Source organism: Anticarsia gemmatalis, chromosome 7 (assembly GCF_050436995.1).
Source record: "Anticarsia gemmatalis isolate Benzon Research Colony breed Stoneville strain chromosome 7, ilAntGemm2 primary, whole genome shotgun sequence".
NCBI lineage: Eukaryota > Metazoa > Arthropoda > Insecta > Lepidoptera > Erebidae > Anticarsia > Anticarsia gemmatalis.
The window spans coordinates 5559405-5578252 of NC_134751.1; the positions used below are offsets into that span (position 1 = coordinate 5559405).

The window sequence follows — 18848 nt, forward strand, 5'->3', positions numbered from 1 at the left end:
TAGCCTGACAAAATAGGCCCAACAAAATATTTTTTAATAAACATTACGTAATTTGCTCATCACATTTTTCTTTTGTGTAAAATATCATTTTTTAGTCGGAACAATCCTATGTTTCAGCTGTATAAGTTCAGGGTAGCCACGTACGAGTTACTTATAGCTAAATTTAAAAGTGCGCTTTTGCATATAAATATCATTTGAAAACGCATTGTTTTCCACTTACTTACCACATTTCGGTATTTGAATTTTATAGTAAGAAACTGTGGTAAATAGCACGAAAAGTATACTATAGTAGAGTCTGTATTAATACTTGTATCGGTATATCCTTACCAACTAAGCATATGCTTACTTAGTGCATATTTTTCCTTCGCTTCTTCATTTTGTTGCAGTGGGGAGGGAATAAAAATAAATAACCCAACAAATAAAATATCATATATCTTTATTAAATTAGAAACAACCTTACATTACAATTAGTTTCTACACTAACTATACCTACTACTGACTTATAACAAATTTGCAAAATTAATAATCTTACAAATTCTTCTAGGCCCATTACTTGAAAGAACGCATAGCAAAAGGAGCGCATAGACGTATTTTTTTCTGAATACCCTCTTATGGCTAGAACATTCTTTCAAGCATGCATTACAGGTAAAATAACAACTGGCAGTCCGTCATATTGTAATGAATATCATGAGTCGTTACTATTGTTATATCCGGTATTCGCCACAAAACGGCTGACTGTTATTTTTTATTTTACCTGTTTTTTTATGGAGATTGCACACCAAATTCATCGGCTCTTTATTTCAAAAGAGCCAAATATACAGCAACATTGGTATGTACTCCATAAACGTTATAGACTATAGCCATCAAGTAACAAGATTAAAGTGACAGAGAGCGATGGCAATATATAAATGTATAGCTATTAACTTCCAAAAAAATATATCTTTTTTATATTTCTACTCTCTCGTCTATTATCACAGTCCATAGCTCCAACATTGTGATAATTGGAAAATTACTAGATTTTATGAGCAATATTCAAACGGACAATATCAAGACATATTGACTTCGCCATGCGCCATAGTGAAGTCACGCGCCACTCGGTGGTAAAAAGGTATGATATCTACGACTACTTTGACCTGAATAGCGTTAAGCAATCTAAATTGTTCGTCTTATAATTTTAAATAACTCCATTTTTCATTAATAAATTGTCGCTAATATACATTTCTTTTTCAGCTCCTATATAATTTTGCTTAGGTTCAAGCCTCGAATCAATTTAATGCTAACGAAAATAATATGGGCAGTGGTATTAGGCAGTGTGGTTTTACAATTATTCGGCAGTTGCAAATTTAAAAATTCTGAGTACAAAAACACAGGCAAATATGAGAAATAGACTAACCAAATTCTAACATTTGGCCAGAATTGGTGCAAATTGTCCGTTTAAATACTACCCAAAATAATATCGATGTCCGTACGACGAAATAGAAGCGAAGTTACATATATGGAATATCATCCAAACCGCTTATTATAAATACTATGTTATAAAATACTTATACATAACATTTCTATAAGGCCAAGCGTTTCTATAAGTTTACATCATGAGATTGCGGTCTGGTATGCTATACAGTATTTACATTACTTATTATATTATTTCTATCGGCCAGTAACTGGAAGATATGCGGCCTGCCGCAAAATACTTTCAGTTCATCCACAACGCAGTTATAGCGAGATTTGGGGTAACATAAGTAATACACTACGCGACTCTAACGCAACGAATTGTTGCTAGTTGTACGGTTACGGTACGGTACTACTATTATGGGTATGTTACGTTATACTTAATTTATAAAAGGTTGCAGGAATTTACACGGCATGTGCCGATAGGGTTCATTTACATATTCGGTTTTGCCTCCCGGCTACGCCGAGTAACCAAATATATGTGTAGCAAGCTTTACTTTTGTTACTGTTACTTCATAAAAAGTAACTGCGTTGTGGATGCATCATTCAAAACACTTCGAACAAGGACCTACCACTTACTACTTATTATCAACGTGCGACAGAGACAACGCTATACGAACTGCAAAGCTGTCTCTTATTCACACTGAAAATAAAATGGATTTAAGGTGTCATGGTACGGCATCAGGACATTAAGAAATTTGTGTAATAGTTGACAACTGCCACAGAGTAGTGCACTATATAAAATGCACACAAATAATATTCTAAGCATCCCGCTTGAGGCTGTAAAATTTTATACATTAAAATTTTCCCCGTAAGCAAATATTTATAAAACACCAGCTCTTAAGGTTATTCATATACTAAAGGAAGAACGTAATACAAATTCATTTAAAACTACTTTCTCCATTGTTACACGTACAAGCAAAATTATCTTTTGGCATTTTAATTACATCGAAACAGCATTCACTTTCATTTTCAACTTAAAAATTAATGGTCTCTAAAATGGCGAAATGCGATAAAAACTCTTTTACAACTAGGTATTTAATTTATTATTCTATTTTTGTTACTTTTTCTTCGCCTTTGATATGTGTAGGTATGTTAAAATTTCGCATGATTCTAGATTTTTTCTTCCAAACTCTCAATTTTTTCTTTCAATACCAACTAATGTCAACCATTTTGTTTTCTCAGAAATTACTAAACTTTTAAATATTTCTGTACTTGTATTATGCCTATTTTTCTAAAGTTCAAGCTATAGGTTATATTTTTCTTTAAATAACTAAAACAAAAGCAAAATAAAAAAATGATGCTAAATTAATAAAATACTAATACTTTTTCGTCAGAAATAAGTCTAAGTACAAAAATACTCTTCTTCTCCTTAATTATTATTTATGGTCTGATTTTTACTTCGGGAAAGTTGGAACAAAATACTACATCATTTAGTAATTTGAAAACGGATCTTTATTGTATAAAAATATCAATATTTTCATTTAAAAAAATAATTTGAATATCAAATGCTAGATAAATCTTATGATGCGTACACACTATAACAATGCCTTTCTTGAAAATTCAGCTACGGCTACGGATTTTGTTTATGGTGTCCAAATGCGTGCACAATACTCAGGTACACTCTCTATTTCTTCACTCCCTTAGCCCAATGGCACCAACAAATGAGAGGTGAGGCGCTTAAAGTGTTACCCTCTTATTCATAAAAATATATGAAGTTATGAAAGGCAAAAATATTTGTTTCTTTCACTCCTTAGCGAAATGAAAAGAGAACATATTATAGTAGTTTTTTAACTAAAATAGGTTTATAGTGTGTTTATGAATAAGAGGGTAATACTACATGTTATGTGAATAATGTGTATGCACCATTAAACATAAAATTTATACAACAAAAAAGATTTTTGGCAAATCAGCATTTGAATATGACACAGAAGAAATAGAGATTTTTAGTAATAATTCATCAAGAATTTCGTACTTTTACATAGCCATTTTCCCGTGACAGGAAAGACTTATTTAACAAATAATACACTTATATAATTTTAACATACATGTATACTTAAAAATAATAAATAAATAATAAGCAGTAAAAAGCACTTAAAATAATTATGTAATAACAAATTAAAATAAATCAAGCTCTTCATCAAATACTACAATTTGCATTCAAAGACAAAATATTTTTTCTGCTTTTATCTCTAACTTTTATACGATAGGATTTGATGTTCTGTATTCTGACTTTTGTATATCTCCGCCAGTCGCGAAGCTCGCACACAAGGCCCTCTACAAAATTATTAGACTATAGTATACACATTTTGAACGTAAAAATCATTCACATCATTGTTTTACCAACATAAGTACTGTAGTATTTCGAAACAAAAAATAGTTGAATAAGCCTCATTCAAATCATCATGTTTTCTTGGTCTATAGATCTCCACCTAATTTGTATAAAGAAAGTATATAAGAATATGTTCATTATTTTTATCGTGATCGCATGACAGTTATTTGTGGTTGCGTGGCCTAAGTAACAATTAAAATTCGTGACTCAATATTATATCCGATAAAACTATAGGCAGCAAAGTATACGTGCAAATAAGAATTTATATTAAAACCTCTTTCTAGTAACATAACAATTTAATTACTTTTAATCCTTTCATTGAAAAGGCAAGACAAATAAATGCATTACTTTTTAATATCAATAGAAATGAAAAAAACAAATATTGTGTGCCTTTAGAAATGTCTACATTGTCGTTTTATGAATAGGTACAGACCTATTCAACAACAGTGTCTAGAGGGCATTGCACCTGTCAAGGCTGCACGCAATAAACGTCTGACGTAAAAACAAACAACATTATACCTTGAGTCTATACAAATAGAACTTAGTTTTTCTCTTTCATCATCAATAAATGCAATATAACAGAAATGAAGTGAAGCATTCATGACTAAGATCATTTCTCGCTATTTGTTCCGAACACATGATAATGTTAATTCTTCGGAAGGCCGAATTACATCACAACGTACCGTAACGAATCGCCACACATACATTGCGTGTTGAAAAGGCATTATGTTTTATTTACACTGAACATAACGATCAGTGTATAATAATTTGGCGGAAAACTTGCTATAAAGTTGGGAACATACTAATTTGTTCAGCACGTAAATTGAGGATGCTCTATTTTACCCACTGGTTCTTTTAAATATACAGTTAAAAGCGCAAACATCAGTTCGTGATAAGTTCTTTAAAACATTTGTAAAATGTATGATGAAATCTCACCACACCCACAAGTCACAATGACGTTTGCAATTTCAACTGTAAACATATTATAATAGTAAAAACATTTTAGTACTATCTTAGTTATTATATAACGTTAAGTGAACAGCGAAATTATAAGATAATGCCACCAATAGGCTATCAAAAAGATATCTTACTTAGTGTTTTCAATATCAAAATAAAATACTAAGGGCATTTCATCACCTATGGATAAGCATCATATTTAACAGAAAAGTAAATATCATTGAACAACTCACAGTCACCTGAATCCAAACAAAGGAGAGCTTGTACTTTAGTAACCAGATATGTAATAAACATACTTACTTATATAGATAAATTGACAACCAGACTGACACAAATATTTTTTTCGGGTGGAATTCGAACCCACCGCACTCGCTACGGCTGTTGCGACGAGGTGACCGCATAAACCTACTAAACTACAGCAAACGGGCAGTCAAATGACAGTATTTAATGGTTCCAATATAATGCTTAGCAATACTTATCTATAGGTGATGAATCAAGCTAAAAGTCACTTAGAAACTATATTTGTTTCGACAGCCTACTAGCGGCTTAGAACTTACAAGTATTCAATACAAACTTAATCAATATTCCAGATTATGGCGGAAAGTAACGCGTTAAAGCACTTTATACTCTCCTGTATCACACAAGCGCATTACATACTAAACAGGAATTATAATATTGACTTACTGCCACTACTACTCCAATTGATTAAGGTTTCAGAAGTCCCATCTTCTATGTCTAGAAGAAGATTCTCCCTATCGTTGTTCGTACTACTGTTGTGAGAGAATACAATATCTTCATCGTTCGTTTGTAAGTTTACATAGGATAGTGATTTTTTCTTCTGCTCCAGGTCGAATATTTCTAAGTCCTCGTCTTCATCATCATCGGACTCCATGGTGAGAGGTACACGGGATAGTTCCAGGTTGTCTCTCCGGTCCTCTGACTGGAGGACACCATAACGGAATTGGTTGGCATCGTTTGTGTTGTGTGTGTTGCCTGTGTCGTTGTTCTTGCCTTTCCTCCTGGAAATTGTTAAAGAATGCATATTACAATCAGGTATAACATATCGGAAGTAAAACTAATTTTACAACTAGTAATTAACTTTTTAACTGTGTAACTAAGTTGGGTAACATCCTAGAAAGTTATCTATAATTAGAGTTATAATATCACAAATAATTTTAGTTACTCAATCAATCTGTGTAATTTCCCAAACAGTCACAAACACTTAAGTAAAATCAACACAAACAAGAATCAAAGTAGTCTCTCAGATTGACCTTTCTTGGTAAATCCATAACGATAAGACGTTTATCAAAGAAATTCTCAGTCCAATATAATGTCATCATTCATTACTTATCGTCTTTATCACGACGCGCTCATAGCCAGTTGCGTTCACTGCTCGGTAAACGATCTGCAGGTTAAGCAACCTTGGCGCGGTCATTCCATAGATGGGTGACCGCATAGTGGTATTTGGGCTGAGCGTCTCAGTGCTTCGTACTAGACATAAAAAGTCGGTCTGTTGTCTAATAAGATAACAGTCGTTAAGCCCTGCCTTTCGGGCGGCTTGAAGGACTTTGAAACTAGGTTAACCACTAACCATATGATAAATCTAAATAAAAAAAAAATCTTTATCACAAATGTCTTAGATTTGTACTAGGCCATTTATGTTTTTCAATACTGGAAGCACTAATTACTTACATGAATCACTTAATATTATCATAAAAATATTGTTAAAAATAATCTTGTTTTGATTGTATTGATAATTATATTTAATTTGGTATTACATTTCAGAATTCGTTTCTAGGAAATCTCCATAAGTGCTGTGCTGGTACATTTACTTAATGATAGCAAAAGTATGGTGATAAGGTTTCAGTTGAAAAAACACATTTATTAATTTCCGTTTTTTACATACAAAACTAGTACAATGACCTGGGTGTTGGACATACATTTTTATGCCTAGATAAATTAGCCATTCGATTAATCGAATTTGAAGTTCTTTCTTGATGTATACAAATGTATTTTTTGTTTTCATGTATACTTAAGCATCTCTTACTTGAATTTAGAATTAAATAATTATTAAAAATCTTCAATTGTGTTATAAAAAAAAAACTTTGAAGAGTTTGGGTATCTGTACAAATCTGAACTATACAACGGTATGTATCATTTGGGATACCAATAACTTTTACCACAAATATTTAAATACTAGCTGACTCGCGTAACTTCGCTTGCGTCACATAAGAGAATGGGTCAAAATTTTTCATATTGGTCGTAGCGCGAGCGTGATGATATAGCCTATAGCCTTCCTCGATAAATTATCTAACACTGAAAGAATTTTTAGATCGGGCCAGTAGTTCTTGAGATTAGTGCGTTCTAACAAACAAAATCTTCAACTTTATAATATTAGTATAGATGTTTTACCTGTAAAATATGAAGTAAGCGACAGCAAGCAGTGCAAATCCTCCAAACACAATGAATCCTCTCTTCAAGACTCCAGGGTTGTTCAGATCCAGCTGCTTGGCAGTCTTCTCAACGGTACTGTTGCTCTTAGCTGCTTCAGCAGTGGCGTTCAGCGGTGGCACCGTCACTGTTATATTTGCTGGTGGAGCTGGAAAATATATAGAATAGGATAATATCATCTGAGAACGACTCTATTCTTTGCAATGTTATTATGTTTAGGTTTCGGATTACAATTGGAAATACTAAATTCCTAAACTGATAGATTCTATTCTATCAAAATTTTCAAATGTATCAAAAATCAATGTCAACTTTTAAATTCTCTTCGCATTTAAGGCCCATTTAGCAATTTAGTACAATGCTTACTAACCACAATAGTTTAAAAACTTCAATTGAAAATCTCTTAAGCAATTAAACAATTTAAGTTTTTTGGATAAAACAGGTTTATTCTATGTAAAACCAGTGTTTTTTACACATAACTTACCAGGCCTTTTTATAGACTTAATGACTGCTTAATTAGAAACCAAATTTTTATTATTGAATGGTAACTACACATGTATAAGAATTACCTCAGAACTTTTTCGTAAATAAAACTGATAATGTGACTTTACAGTTTTCCATTAAACATATTCTTATCTTCTAACTTCAAACTATAAGTTGGAAATACAAATATTAGTCATTAGCCATTCATATGTAATATTGTATCATTGTTTTCCTGTTGCACTATAGGATACAGGACAACTGTTTTGTTAATATTTTCCCAATTTCCCTGGGTTTAAGTGGTTCTCCTGTTTGATATATACTTAATCATATTTAGTAGTAATAACAATTACCAAGAAATACCAGGTTATTCTGAAAATTGTTTGTTAAGATCAAAATAAATCCTCGGGTCCTCCGAGACTGAGACCTCGGGGATCAGGGTACTCAGGGAATAACCCAAAATACCTACTATTGAAAACAAAACTTATATTGTAAAGTCGACTATAAAAGTTGTTTAACAACTTTATATTTTTGAAGCATCTTTGATTTGTAATTTTAATAGACAGGTAGGTACGAGAACAAAATCAATTAGAATTTACTGTAACTAAACATTTCAATCAATGTGAAATGTTTTTTTGATAAAATATTATGCTTACTTCAGAATATAGAGTTTCGAAAGATTTATTATATTCACCTATTACAGTAAAATAGATAATACTATGTAACAAAAATAGGTTGTTTGATACTTTTATATATTATTGTACAGTTCAGTTCAGTTAAGAGTAAATTTGCATCATAACAAGTTTGAGCTCAATGCAAATATTGGCATTGATGCAAATTTGCAATGAATATGCAAATAATTATGTTTCAGAGCAGCTGTCTTATGAATTTGAAATTGTTTTAAAAATAAATTTGTTGCAGAACTTGTTTTACACAAAATTGTATTGACCATTATTTTGCTATTAAAAACCGGTTTCCTAAAGATAACATAAGAGGGAAAACCAGAGTTATGAGAAATGATTATTTAAATTATGATAGAAAAATGTTTTCCTTATAGTCACTTATAGTTTTACAACCTTCCTATAATATTATAAACTTTTAGCTACCTAGTACATAGTTACACTTAGATTATAGTTAGTTAGAATATAAACTGTACTGTTCATTCGTTAGTTTTATTCACAGAACATAATATGCTAACATAACTATTCATTTAACAATGTATAATTTTTTTTTATTTTACTTAAGTACTGATCATCACAACTTAGCATACATAGATAGTACCCAATTAATAAGCAACACCTGGCTAATTAGACTGTTAGAAACAAAGGAAGAATTGGCTATTTTAGAAAACAAATGGAAAGTTCATAGTTGATCATTTAAACAATAATATGATTTTAATACTATAATCACCCAAGAGACCCAAGCTAAGATAGATTGAATGTTCTGTGTCCTCCTGATGCTCATCGTACTAATCTAGCTTTTGAAGCGAAACAAACATGGCCATGAGTTTCTATGATGCAATTAATTGAAACCATTGTGTAATCACCTGCTGGTACTGCTGCTGGAGCCACTGTTGGCTCAGTTTTCGTCTCTTTAGTCACGTTCTTATTGTCCACGGCTGCAGGCGGCGTCGTAGGCGACGGCGACAACGGCTGAGACTTGCTATCAACTACCTCAGTTCCTCCTTCACTCACGCCTTTAACAACAGCCTGTTCCGCCTGACGCCTCACTCTAACCAAACTCGCCGCATTATGCACAGACGGCCACCAAGAAAACCGTTTATTAAACTCAGCAACACGATCATTCAACGCACCATTAGAATCAACATACTCTGTCGTCCGCACACAGTTAAGAAATAACAACAATAAACCACAATGTATCAACATTTTCGACGATTTCCGCATCTAGCCAACTGAGATCACTATTTCACTCGTGAAGGTTAATAACTTTCATAATTATTACGATGTTACTAAGAAATATTGCCCGATTGATTCACAATTCCCCAATTTATCATACGCATCAGGTTATTGGAATAACCTGTCAAATGTCAATGTTATGTCAACATGACGTTTCTTAGAAATTAGTAGGGTTGTACAATGTGTGGTTTATGAAGTCGAGTAGATTAAACGAAATAGTTATAGTAATTCAACTGAATAAAAATTTGTTTACTAATTATTGTAAATATCAATAAAAATACAGTTCCGATAATACACGATATTTTTTCACCGACAATGCGTGACTTTTTTTCCCTGCACTGCACAACCTACGCATGTGGTGCAACGGATAGATTGTCTGCTAGGAATCATAATTTAATTAACAGATACCTTAAGCTTTGTATATAAATAAATTCAGTCTTATATCCTTTGTTCTCAACTGCTTCAGATAAATGTTTTTTTTTAAATGGTACTTTTTTCATGTCACTAACAATTTAATTTAGTATGGCAAGTTCAATAAACCTTTCAAAGTTTTGGCGCGAACGTTTATGTTTTTAAAAAGTTATGTTTATAAAATAAAATAATGCTGCCGATCTACGCAGGTGAGTAAGTTTTTATCGAAATATGTAGCTCATATTTACGTTATGTAGGTATTTTGTCTTATTCGTATGAGTCAACACTTATTGCAGCTCCCTGTAAGTCAGTTATGTTTCACATTCAATATATTTATTATACTCGTACTGTCGTAACTACATTCTTACCCTACATTAGCATAGAGGTACGTATCGTTTTATTGACCATCTCATAAGATATAAATTCTGACCTGCCTTTCATCTGTTGATGTTACCATCATAAAATCGAATACTGCCTCAGAACTTATTAATTCCATATAATTTATGTATGTTTATCTTGGTCACTGTTGTGTCCTGAATAAATTGTCAATAAAAAATCATACATTGCATAGCACTGGTATGGCATTGCATTTTTGGTATTGTAGAGTGAAATTGTAAGCAATTATTTAATTTTGCGTGCATAACAAAATTATAATATAGTTCTAGTAACATGTTAGACGAAAGTAAGTGAGGTTCCTACTTATTTTTATAAATATAAATAAAATAAAACGCACAATCACGTATAAGTATTATTTAATTTATTCAAATAGACATTTACATATATTAATTATATATTTTAAAGTAGAATTTCCAAATTTTAATTTTTGGTATCTATATAACACTGATTGAGTATCCACATAGGTATGATAATAATGTTAAAACCTAGAGTTATAAACATCGGTACATTTTGTTCCAAACATCAAGGTACACATTAAATATCACCTACAAAATTGAACAAGTTAGAAATAGTATAGGTTTATCAAAGGACTTACTAACAATTATCTATTGTTAAAAATATCGGCAGTGATAAAACAAGCCAAACTCGCAGGTTGGTGTTAAATAACAATAACACGACGAGATGTTATTGTTAAGCCATTAAATTTCTCAAAAATCAATACGATTGAGCTCTCCATTCTTCTTTTTTTTGTTCACGGCTTTTATTAATAAATTACTAAGTATAAACATTAAAATATTTAAATCAATCGTAAACTAACTACATTCACTCAAAATCTCACGTTGTAAGCACACGTTATACTCTCAGACTCTAGAGCAATAAGTTATAATTTTTACCTTACAAGTTAATTTACAAAATTAATAAATATAAATAATCGAGTATGAACTATTTTATACAAAATCCATAATATAGAAATGATATCACGCAAAAATCACGTTAGATCATTGCATCACACGAATAGATAGGTATGTAAATTAGTCAGCCTATAAAAATAGATTGCACAAAAATCATTATGAAAATATTTGCTGAGAAAAATTTTAACGTACTTCGCGTTTATAGACATTTTTAACGCTGTGAAACTTAGTCCCTTCAAAAGTCGCAAAATTGTAATAATTGTAATCCATTAATTATAATCACTAATACGCTCGTTTCGTAACAACATCTAATCATGTCGCCAGTAATAGTTTCTTAAGACTAGTTCTAGTTTACCACATCTCTGAACATGCTAACGTCAGCGCGATAAAAGTGTGCTTGTTAGTGATAAAAAATCTTACATTTTTATGGCCCCGTCTGCAATAAAAATGTCCTAAACTCAAATACCCAAAATGATCCGTACTAAGCACTCCGTAGCCCAAGCGGCAAGTCTCTACTCTGTCTCTAAAGTTAAGTACGTTTAATCAGATATAAGTTTTCGACACGTCAGCTACCCTCTTACGATACCACATAATGTTAAACTTTCATTGTAATCCTACTTGTTTACCTCATGTTGGCTAATAAATCTTCTGAAACTTTAATATAGTAATTAATTTTACATTTAATTTTATCACCTATAATTACGACTTTAAAATACACAAAACGGCTCCCATTTTGTGCTGAAATGTTAAATTCATCAATAACATGTATCAATCAATCATTATTAATAAATAACAACAAGAAATACCGGTTTTAGAGAAGAAGAAGTAGTTTTGACATGGATGTTTTTCAGGAAATGTAAAATATTGTCCAATTTTAATCAAGCCTTAACCCTAAAACCATGGCACACAAATTATTTCTAACAAAGGAGGGAACTTCTCACAACAGGGAATTTATTTTATTATCGTGTTTCGATCAAATCATGTTAAAACTCTCTCATTTAATTTTTTTTATTCGCAAGTATAGAATTCCGAAATCTGAGCAATTCTGTTTACGTATCTAATAAAGAAAAGTGAGCTGAAAATATGTATGTTTGGTCGCTTTAAAGTCTCCACAGTCAGTCTTTCAAGAAACCTAATTTTTATTGAATCTGTAAAAATAGAATGGAATGTGAAAGATAAACGAAGTATGAAAGAATCGTAGCAAATAATAACCAACATAATACAATGATTCGTAGGGTAGATCCTGGTGCGATATATCGTGTCAACTACAGTACATTCCGGGAGAGCAATTACTTATTCACTTCTACATTGTAAAATGCAATGTTACCACCCTAAATTCGTCACACCTATACTAACACTTGAAATAGCGAGATGATTTTGAAACTAGCAGCAAATTTATTCGTTCTACCTAAAATTGCTGTCCCGGAGGAGGACGAAATCTTTATTCATCCTTTTGTTTCAGGATGTGTTAATGTTGATTGGACTTCGGTCTCCGTTAGTGCGCGTGAGCTCACTCCAGACGCGCTTTGTAGCTAGTCTTCCATATTTCAGCTAGAGTGACGGCTGAGTGGAAACGGTGGAAAATACAAAGCGGGAGAGTGAAGCGCTGGACGAGTGACCAAGCCACGAAGCCGTAGAAGTCAAGTTGCACCTGAAAAAAGAAAATCATTAAAGGTAATTCAAAGGAATACTTATGTTTTAAACACTTGGGTATATTAAATGACCTCATTTGTGTAAGTAGTTACTTACAGGGTTAGCCAGGACTTTCTGGGCCTCGAAGGTGTAGATGAGCCACATAGTAACATTGCAGATGAGCAGGAAGGTGACGGCTTGACGAGCAGGCTTGCTGCGTTCTTGTTCCGGTAGGTGTACGCGACGTCGGGATACATCAGCGATAAACAGCAATTGGAGAACAACCTTAAATAATAAAAATAACAGAATTATTCTTAATATTTTATGTAATTGTCTAAATGAAAAAATCCACAGAATTAAAAAAAATACTATACCTGAAGTACACTCAAGCAACCAGTGATCATGACGAGGAGGTTCGGTTCGTGAGTGAAGGCTCCCATTCCTCCAGCGATGACGCTGAAGACTGCATACACGAAGAGGCCGAACGCAGACACACGCAGCAGGATGTCGTTCAAGTCAGATTGTTCTTCGGAACGGAACTTCAAAGATTGCACCCTGCGAAGAGGCTCGGTACAGGAGGGAGGAGAATTGCTCCATTTCATAACACGACCACTAATTACACAGTGAGCAAAACCAAAAATGGTAAACAGAAAGAGGAAACAAATAGTTTACATGAAGAACAAAACAATGATGGATTGTTTGGAAAATGTTTTGTCGGTAAAGTGGGTTAGCACGGTCATTGTGCAAAACAAAAAAACAAATTGGAGCAGTGTTTAACGTGAAGGAGTAAAGGAATGTAGGAAAGGAAAGTAAAATTGGGTCGGGAAAAACAAAAACACAAAATTAAACACAAACTAAAGACTACATGAGTAAACTAAAATGAACACGTAAAATGTTTAACTATTGATCTAATGTTGTGTAATATAGTTCAAAAATCTTACCGAATGAATCCAATCAGGATCGCCAAAATAGACAGGACCATCAAAGCACAGTGGGACACGTCAGCCAAATAGATGGACAAGCGCTTCAACTCTTGGTGTCTTATCAGGACGAAGAAGAGAATCAGGCAGATCAGAGAGGCCACCAGCAGCAGTAGTCCGCAGAAGAGTCCTTTGGAGGCTCCAGCACAATCGACTCTGTTTCCACGTTGTGCCGCTGCAAGCGCCGCTGCCCTGCGGGAGAGAACAGCCTCCAGACGTCTTTCCAGATCTTCGTCGTTGGCCACGCTGCAACGAAACGCGTGCCGTGTCAGTCGAGTCTGTGTTGCTAATCTTTCGCTCTATATACTCTCTATCTATGCTATGGGTTATATGGGTAGTCTAGAGTTAATATTTATACTACTACTAGATGAGAACAATGGAATTTTCAAGCGGTTAAGTGGGCATGGTGGATTATTTTTCATTGTTAGGTATGTGAGGTGCAAACGGGATCCAAAAATAAGACAATTACTGTACAATCTAGTGTTACAGGTGCCTATTACGTAGAATAAATCTATGCAGAATATTATTTACCTGGGGTAGCGGCCGATGTGCTTCCACATAACGTAAATGACGGCAGCGCCGATGAGGGAGTACTCAATGATGAACGGATACAGATAAGGTGCCGAGTCAGTTACGATAGTGCCCATAATTGGGTTCCGGCCGCACACCGTTGTGTTATCGATATTGGCGATCAGCGCAGCTGGGTTCAGGGAGTCGAACGACTCGAAGATCTCAGACGAATTGGGCACTGAAAATAAGGTTAAAGTTAGGTTGTATGATTCAATGGAATTTTTTATATGAGATATTAAAATTAAAACTTTCAAACTACTGAATAAAATTAAAACTAAACTATTAAACTTATACATGCAAAAGACGTAAAGTAATGTTCACCCTTAAAATAAATCATTGTGTGGAAACGAATGTGCAACGAATGCGAACGTGGGGAATGTAATAAACATAAACAACATTTTACAATCTGCAAATAAAAAGTGCAACGGCGGTTAACGTTCGAAATAATCAATACGACACTCCAACGACAAACCTGGCGAATGCGGTGGTTCATCTACGCGATAAGTTTCAACACTATTGCCCCATTCGTCTCTATCAGTTACTATCTGTCCGGTGGTCGTGCTCGGCATCATAGTGGATATGGCGTTAACGATCGGTTTCAGAGTAGAAGTACGCAGCCATTGGAATACTTCTAACATGGCCGTCTGTGTTTGAGTCACTTTATCTGACTCCGTTGTTAGTGGTGCAAAAGAGGTTGTGGTGAAAGGATTGTCATTGGGCCATTCTCTGAACTCCCGACCATATCCCATGCCATTCTCGTAACCTACTGTACTCTTAATAGTGTCGATCAATTTTGACTTAGGAAGGAACCCACCACCCACGTTATGATATGATGAGAGAGTAGTAGTCGCTGAAAAATTAGTCCAAAACACATTTTAATTGACATACATGCAGTTGTTAGGAGAACAGGGACAGAAAATAAATAAGTGGAGTACTAACTTGTAGTGGGAGTGGTGGTTGGAGCAGCAGTGGACGTGGAGGTGACAACGTTCATGAGTTGCTCTCCAGCGCTCTTAGCGGTGGTAATGACAGTAGATGCGACAGTGGTAGCGGCAGTGGAAGCAGCACCGAACACTTTTCCCGAATGCCTCAGAGTGTGCTTACGGATGACTTCTGAAGATGCATCATTCAGTTCTTTATACAACAATGAAAATGATTCTTTGGAATTATGAATAACATTTAGATTAGAAAAATAGTAAAGATAAAATTACGAAAGTGCGAAAAGCTGTTTGCTGTAGGATTACATAAAGTAAGTGACTTACTTCCAAGTACGCCTTCTCCTGAGATACCCTGGGGATTCTTTACGTGATAATCGGTGATTTCCTTTAGGGATTCTAATACCAAAGTACGAATCCAAACGCAAATGTTTGTTGCAACCACGTGCATTAGTCCAAACCGAGCAATGACTTTGAATCGATGAATGTTAAGCTAAAAGATAAAGAAACGTTGAATCTTATGTTCCGTCACTCCTTTTTTTAAATTTTGCTTTAGAAAAAGTAGTCATTTCACATTTAATTGTTTTGTTTTAATCTTACCCTTGAATTCATAAATATGAAGTACATTTGCATAAAGGTGAAGACCATTTGCAGAACCGGATTAACCCCCTTCAAAATCAAATAACAAGGCGAATCCAAAGGCAATTCGAAGAATGTACCGAATTCCAACCCGTTATAGATCATAGTACCGAGACCAAATGCTGAAATGGCAAAAAACACATTATCATTTTGTTTAAGATTCATCACATTACCAAATACGACCTTAAACGGTCAATGAACTCTTACCAATAGCGCCGATTCTAAGGAAGAAGCTGCCATGGCTGTGATCGTTCTGGGAAGTTTTGCGCCTGCGTACTGGCCTGGCCACCGGTCCAGCTTCAAGTTCAACAATATCTTGTTGCTGTTGTTGCTGCTGTAAATATAAATAAAAAGTATTTTTATTAAACGAACTACACTCTCCAACCTCAAGGGCAAACCTGATGCACATCAATGCAGCAAGAACCGATTTGTTATATTGGAATAAGATTTTTGTTGGTTGGTTTTCAAATAATGTTGGTGGCAAACGCAACTAGCTTAAATAATACAATTAGTAATACTAAATGAAACAGGAATTGTTTGTTATTTGTCCACTCAGGAAATGTCGATGCAATTCTACTGACTGCAGTCAAGTTGAATGTTGTGTAAAATGTGATTATACGAAGTCCTTATAGAAGCAAGGTGATACAATAGCGAACACAGAGAAGCGATATGAACAAAACGAACTACGACAGCACATCCAAAGCACTCCGCAATGATAATATGATACACGTCAAGCAGGATGCGTCAAGATGTACCTCACCTGGTCGGACGCATACAATTGCGCCATTTGCAATTGCAATTGCTGTTGACGAACTTTATCACGCATCTTACGGGGATACACCTCCTGCCCAAATGATATGGAAAAAACAAAAAAGTAGGCAGCGTAAACAAAAAAGGGATCATGCGGCCTGATGTGTTCGGACGAAGCGTTGACCATGATATAAGTGAACGGCCAAATAATAAATTGCGAACCAGTGCGTATCACAAATACTTAGTTAAAATAATAAATCACATTATTGAAAATAATTAAATAAACATGTGGTTATCTAACACAGGACGACACGCTAAAGCGACAAATAGAGAGGGTGTAATAATGTTAAATACAAAAATATGGATGTGCTGTGTATAATGAGTGTGAAGGTGCGATGTGACCCCACTCACCTGGAAGCTTTGTTTCTTGGATTCTTTGGTTGGCTTCTCTTTATCGGCGTCTTTGTCTTTGCCCTTGTCCTTGGACTTTCCATCTTTCTTATCTTTCTTGCCATCTTTGCCTTCCTTTCCGTCTTTGCCTTCTTTTGCTTCCTTATCTTTGGTTTTCTTTTCTTTTTCTTTCTTGGGCTTCTTTTCTTTTGGTGGAGGTTTCGGTTTCGGAGGACTGCCGCTGCAGCATGCACTCTCTGGACAAAAACTCAAAGAGTTATATTTATCTGTTCAAATAATTACATGTAGAATATTTGTTGTTAATAATACAAACCTTGCAACAGGAAGCAGAAGACGTAAAGCAGGAACAGGATGCTCATGCCATAAAGGTAGGTGAAGAATCCCTCGTAGTAGTAGAGGGGTAGGTTGTGTGTGATGACATCGCTGATAACATAAGCTATGCACACGACGACAAGGAGTTTGGCGTAGATGAAACTCGAGATGATGAAGAGGGAAGTTCTGTGAAAAAAGAGTAATTATTACTATGTATATAGATAACAGGTAAGCCGGTAACATTGTTGATCTTATAGTTTACTACCGGTGCTGAACAATATTCGGCTCGTAACAAAGAAGCCGGTCCGATCCCAAGTGGGAATAAAGTTTTACGGTTTACGGAACCTATAATACGACCGTAATCTTAACGTCTCTATATTATTATACTAATACGGTTAGAGGAGGTTGTATACCTTAAGAGGTATAGACGTAGTTTTAAAGTACTTATTTTTACTCAAGTTCCGAATATTCTGAAACGCCTTAAAAATTTAACAATATAAAATCACTGTATTGAATTTTTTTTAGTTAACTAATTATTTTTTAATGTCAGATAAATTATTAACCATATTTTGAATTTAAAAATAGTATTGAATTTTTAAGTTTAACTAAAAATATTGTTCATTTTTAAACTAAGTCCAAAGTAGGTAGGTACCTACTTCACATAAAGGTGTGGTAAGTACAACATATTTATGTTATAAAATGTAAACAAATATGAAGCCATGTATAGATTGATCTATATTTTTAAACACTGCATTTTTTTAATTGCAAAAAAAAGTAATCATATAACACAAAAACTATAATAGCATATGTATGCAACATACTTCTTGGATGGTTTGGGTTGTACGCATTTCAGCTCCATTTCTTTGTTAGCGTTGTTGTGCTTCTCCGCGATCGCGATGTCACTCCCCTGTTGCCGGTGCTGGCCGACCGGCAGGGTCGCCATGTTATCCACAGCTTCGAGATCCACCGTCGCTACCTTCACTTCAGCCTCCGCTGGCTGATGCTTATCTTTCCCCATCACTCGTATACACTCAGACCGGTAGAGGGAATTACAAAGTGCCCATAATGGAGTGCTTCAGGGTGAAGGACGGGCAAAGGACCGAGGAACACTTTAAAGATCGCCGGAAGTATGGCGGTGCGGCGTCGAACTGTGCCTCTGGCTCGAATGTGCCGAGAGTTGCGCAGTAATGGATGCTGCGCGCAACTTGTACTCCCGAAACAGGGGCGGCACCGACCCTCTGTACGCACCCCATTTTGTATAAATTGCACTCTTTAATAGCGGAGGGATCTTTTGTATTGCTTATGGAAGGAGTGTCGAA

General features: G+C 34.6%; 2 protein-coding genes across 2 annotated transcripts in view; both read right to left on the reverse strand.

Annotated features, from left to right (window-relative positions):
- Positions 1-419: 419 nt before the first annotated feature.
- On the reverse strand, positions 420-9708 carry LOC142974349 (uncharacterized). Its single transcript, XM_076116622.1, has 3 exons — positions 9213-9708; positions 7151-7337; positions 420-5757 (listed from the first exon to the last, which is right to left on the reverse strand). Exons 1-3 carry the CDS (start codon positions 9568-9570, stop codon positions 5406-5408), a joined length of 897 nt encoding a protein of 298 aa, XP_075972737.1. The 5' UTR covers positions 9571-9708; the 3' UTR covers positions 420-5405.
- Positions 9709-10728: 1020 nt separating this feature from the next.
- Positions 10729-18848, reverse strand: part of OtopLa (proton channel otopetrin-like a) — a 35498-nt gene continuing 27378 nt past the window's right edge. The window contains 13 exon segments of the mRNA XM_076116623.1: positions 10729-12951; positions 13050-13217; positions 13307-13544; positions 13874-14158; positions 14444-14660; positions 14955-15332; positions 15422-15616; positions 15745-15910; positions 16018-16178; positions 16264-16390; positions 16817-16900; positions 17218-17453; positions 17531-17715. Of these exon segments, the coding sequence (XP_075972738.1) occupies positions 12811-12951; positions 13050-13217; positions 13307-13544; positions 13874-14158; positions 14444-14660; positions 14955-15332; positions 15422-15616; positions 15745-15910; positions 16018-16178; positions 16264-16390; positions 16817-16900; positions 17218-17453; positions 17531-17715 (2581 nt within the window). The 3' untranslated portion in view covers positions 10729-12810.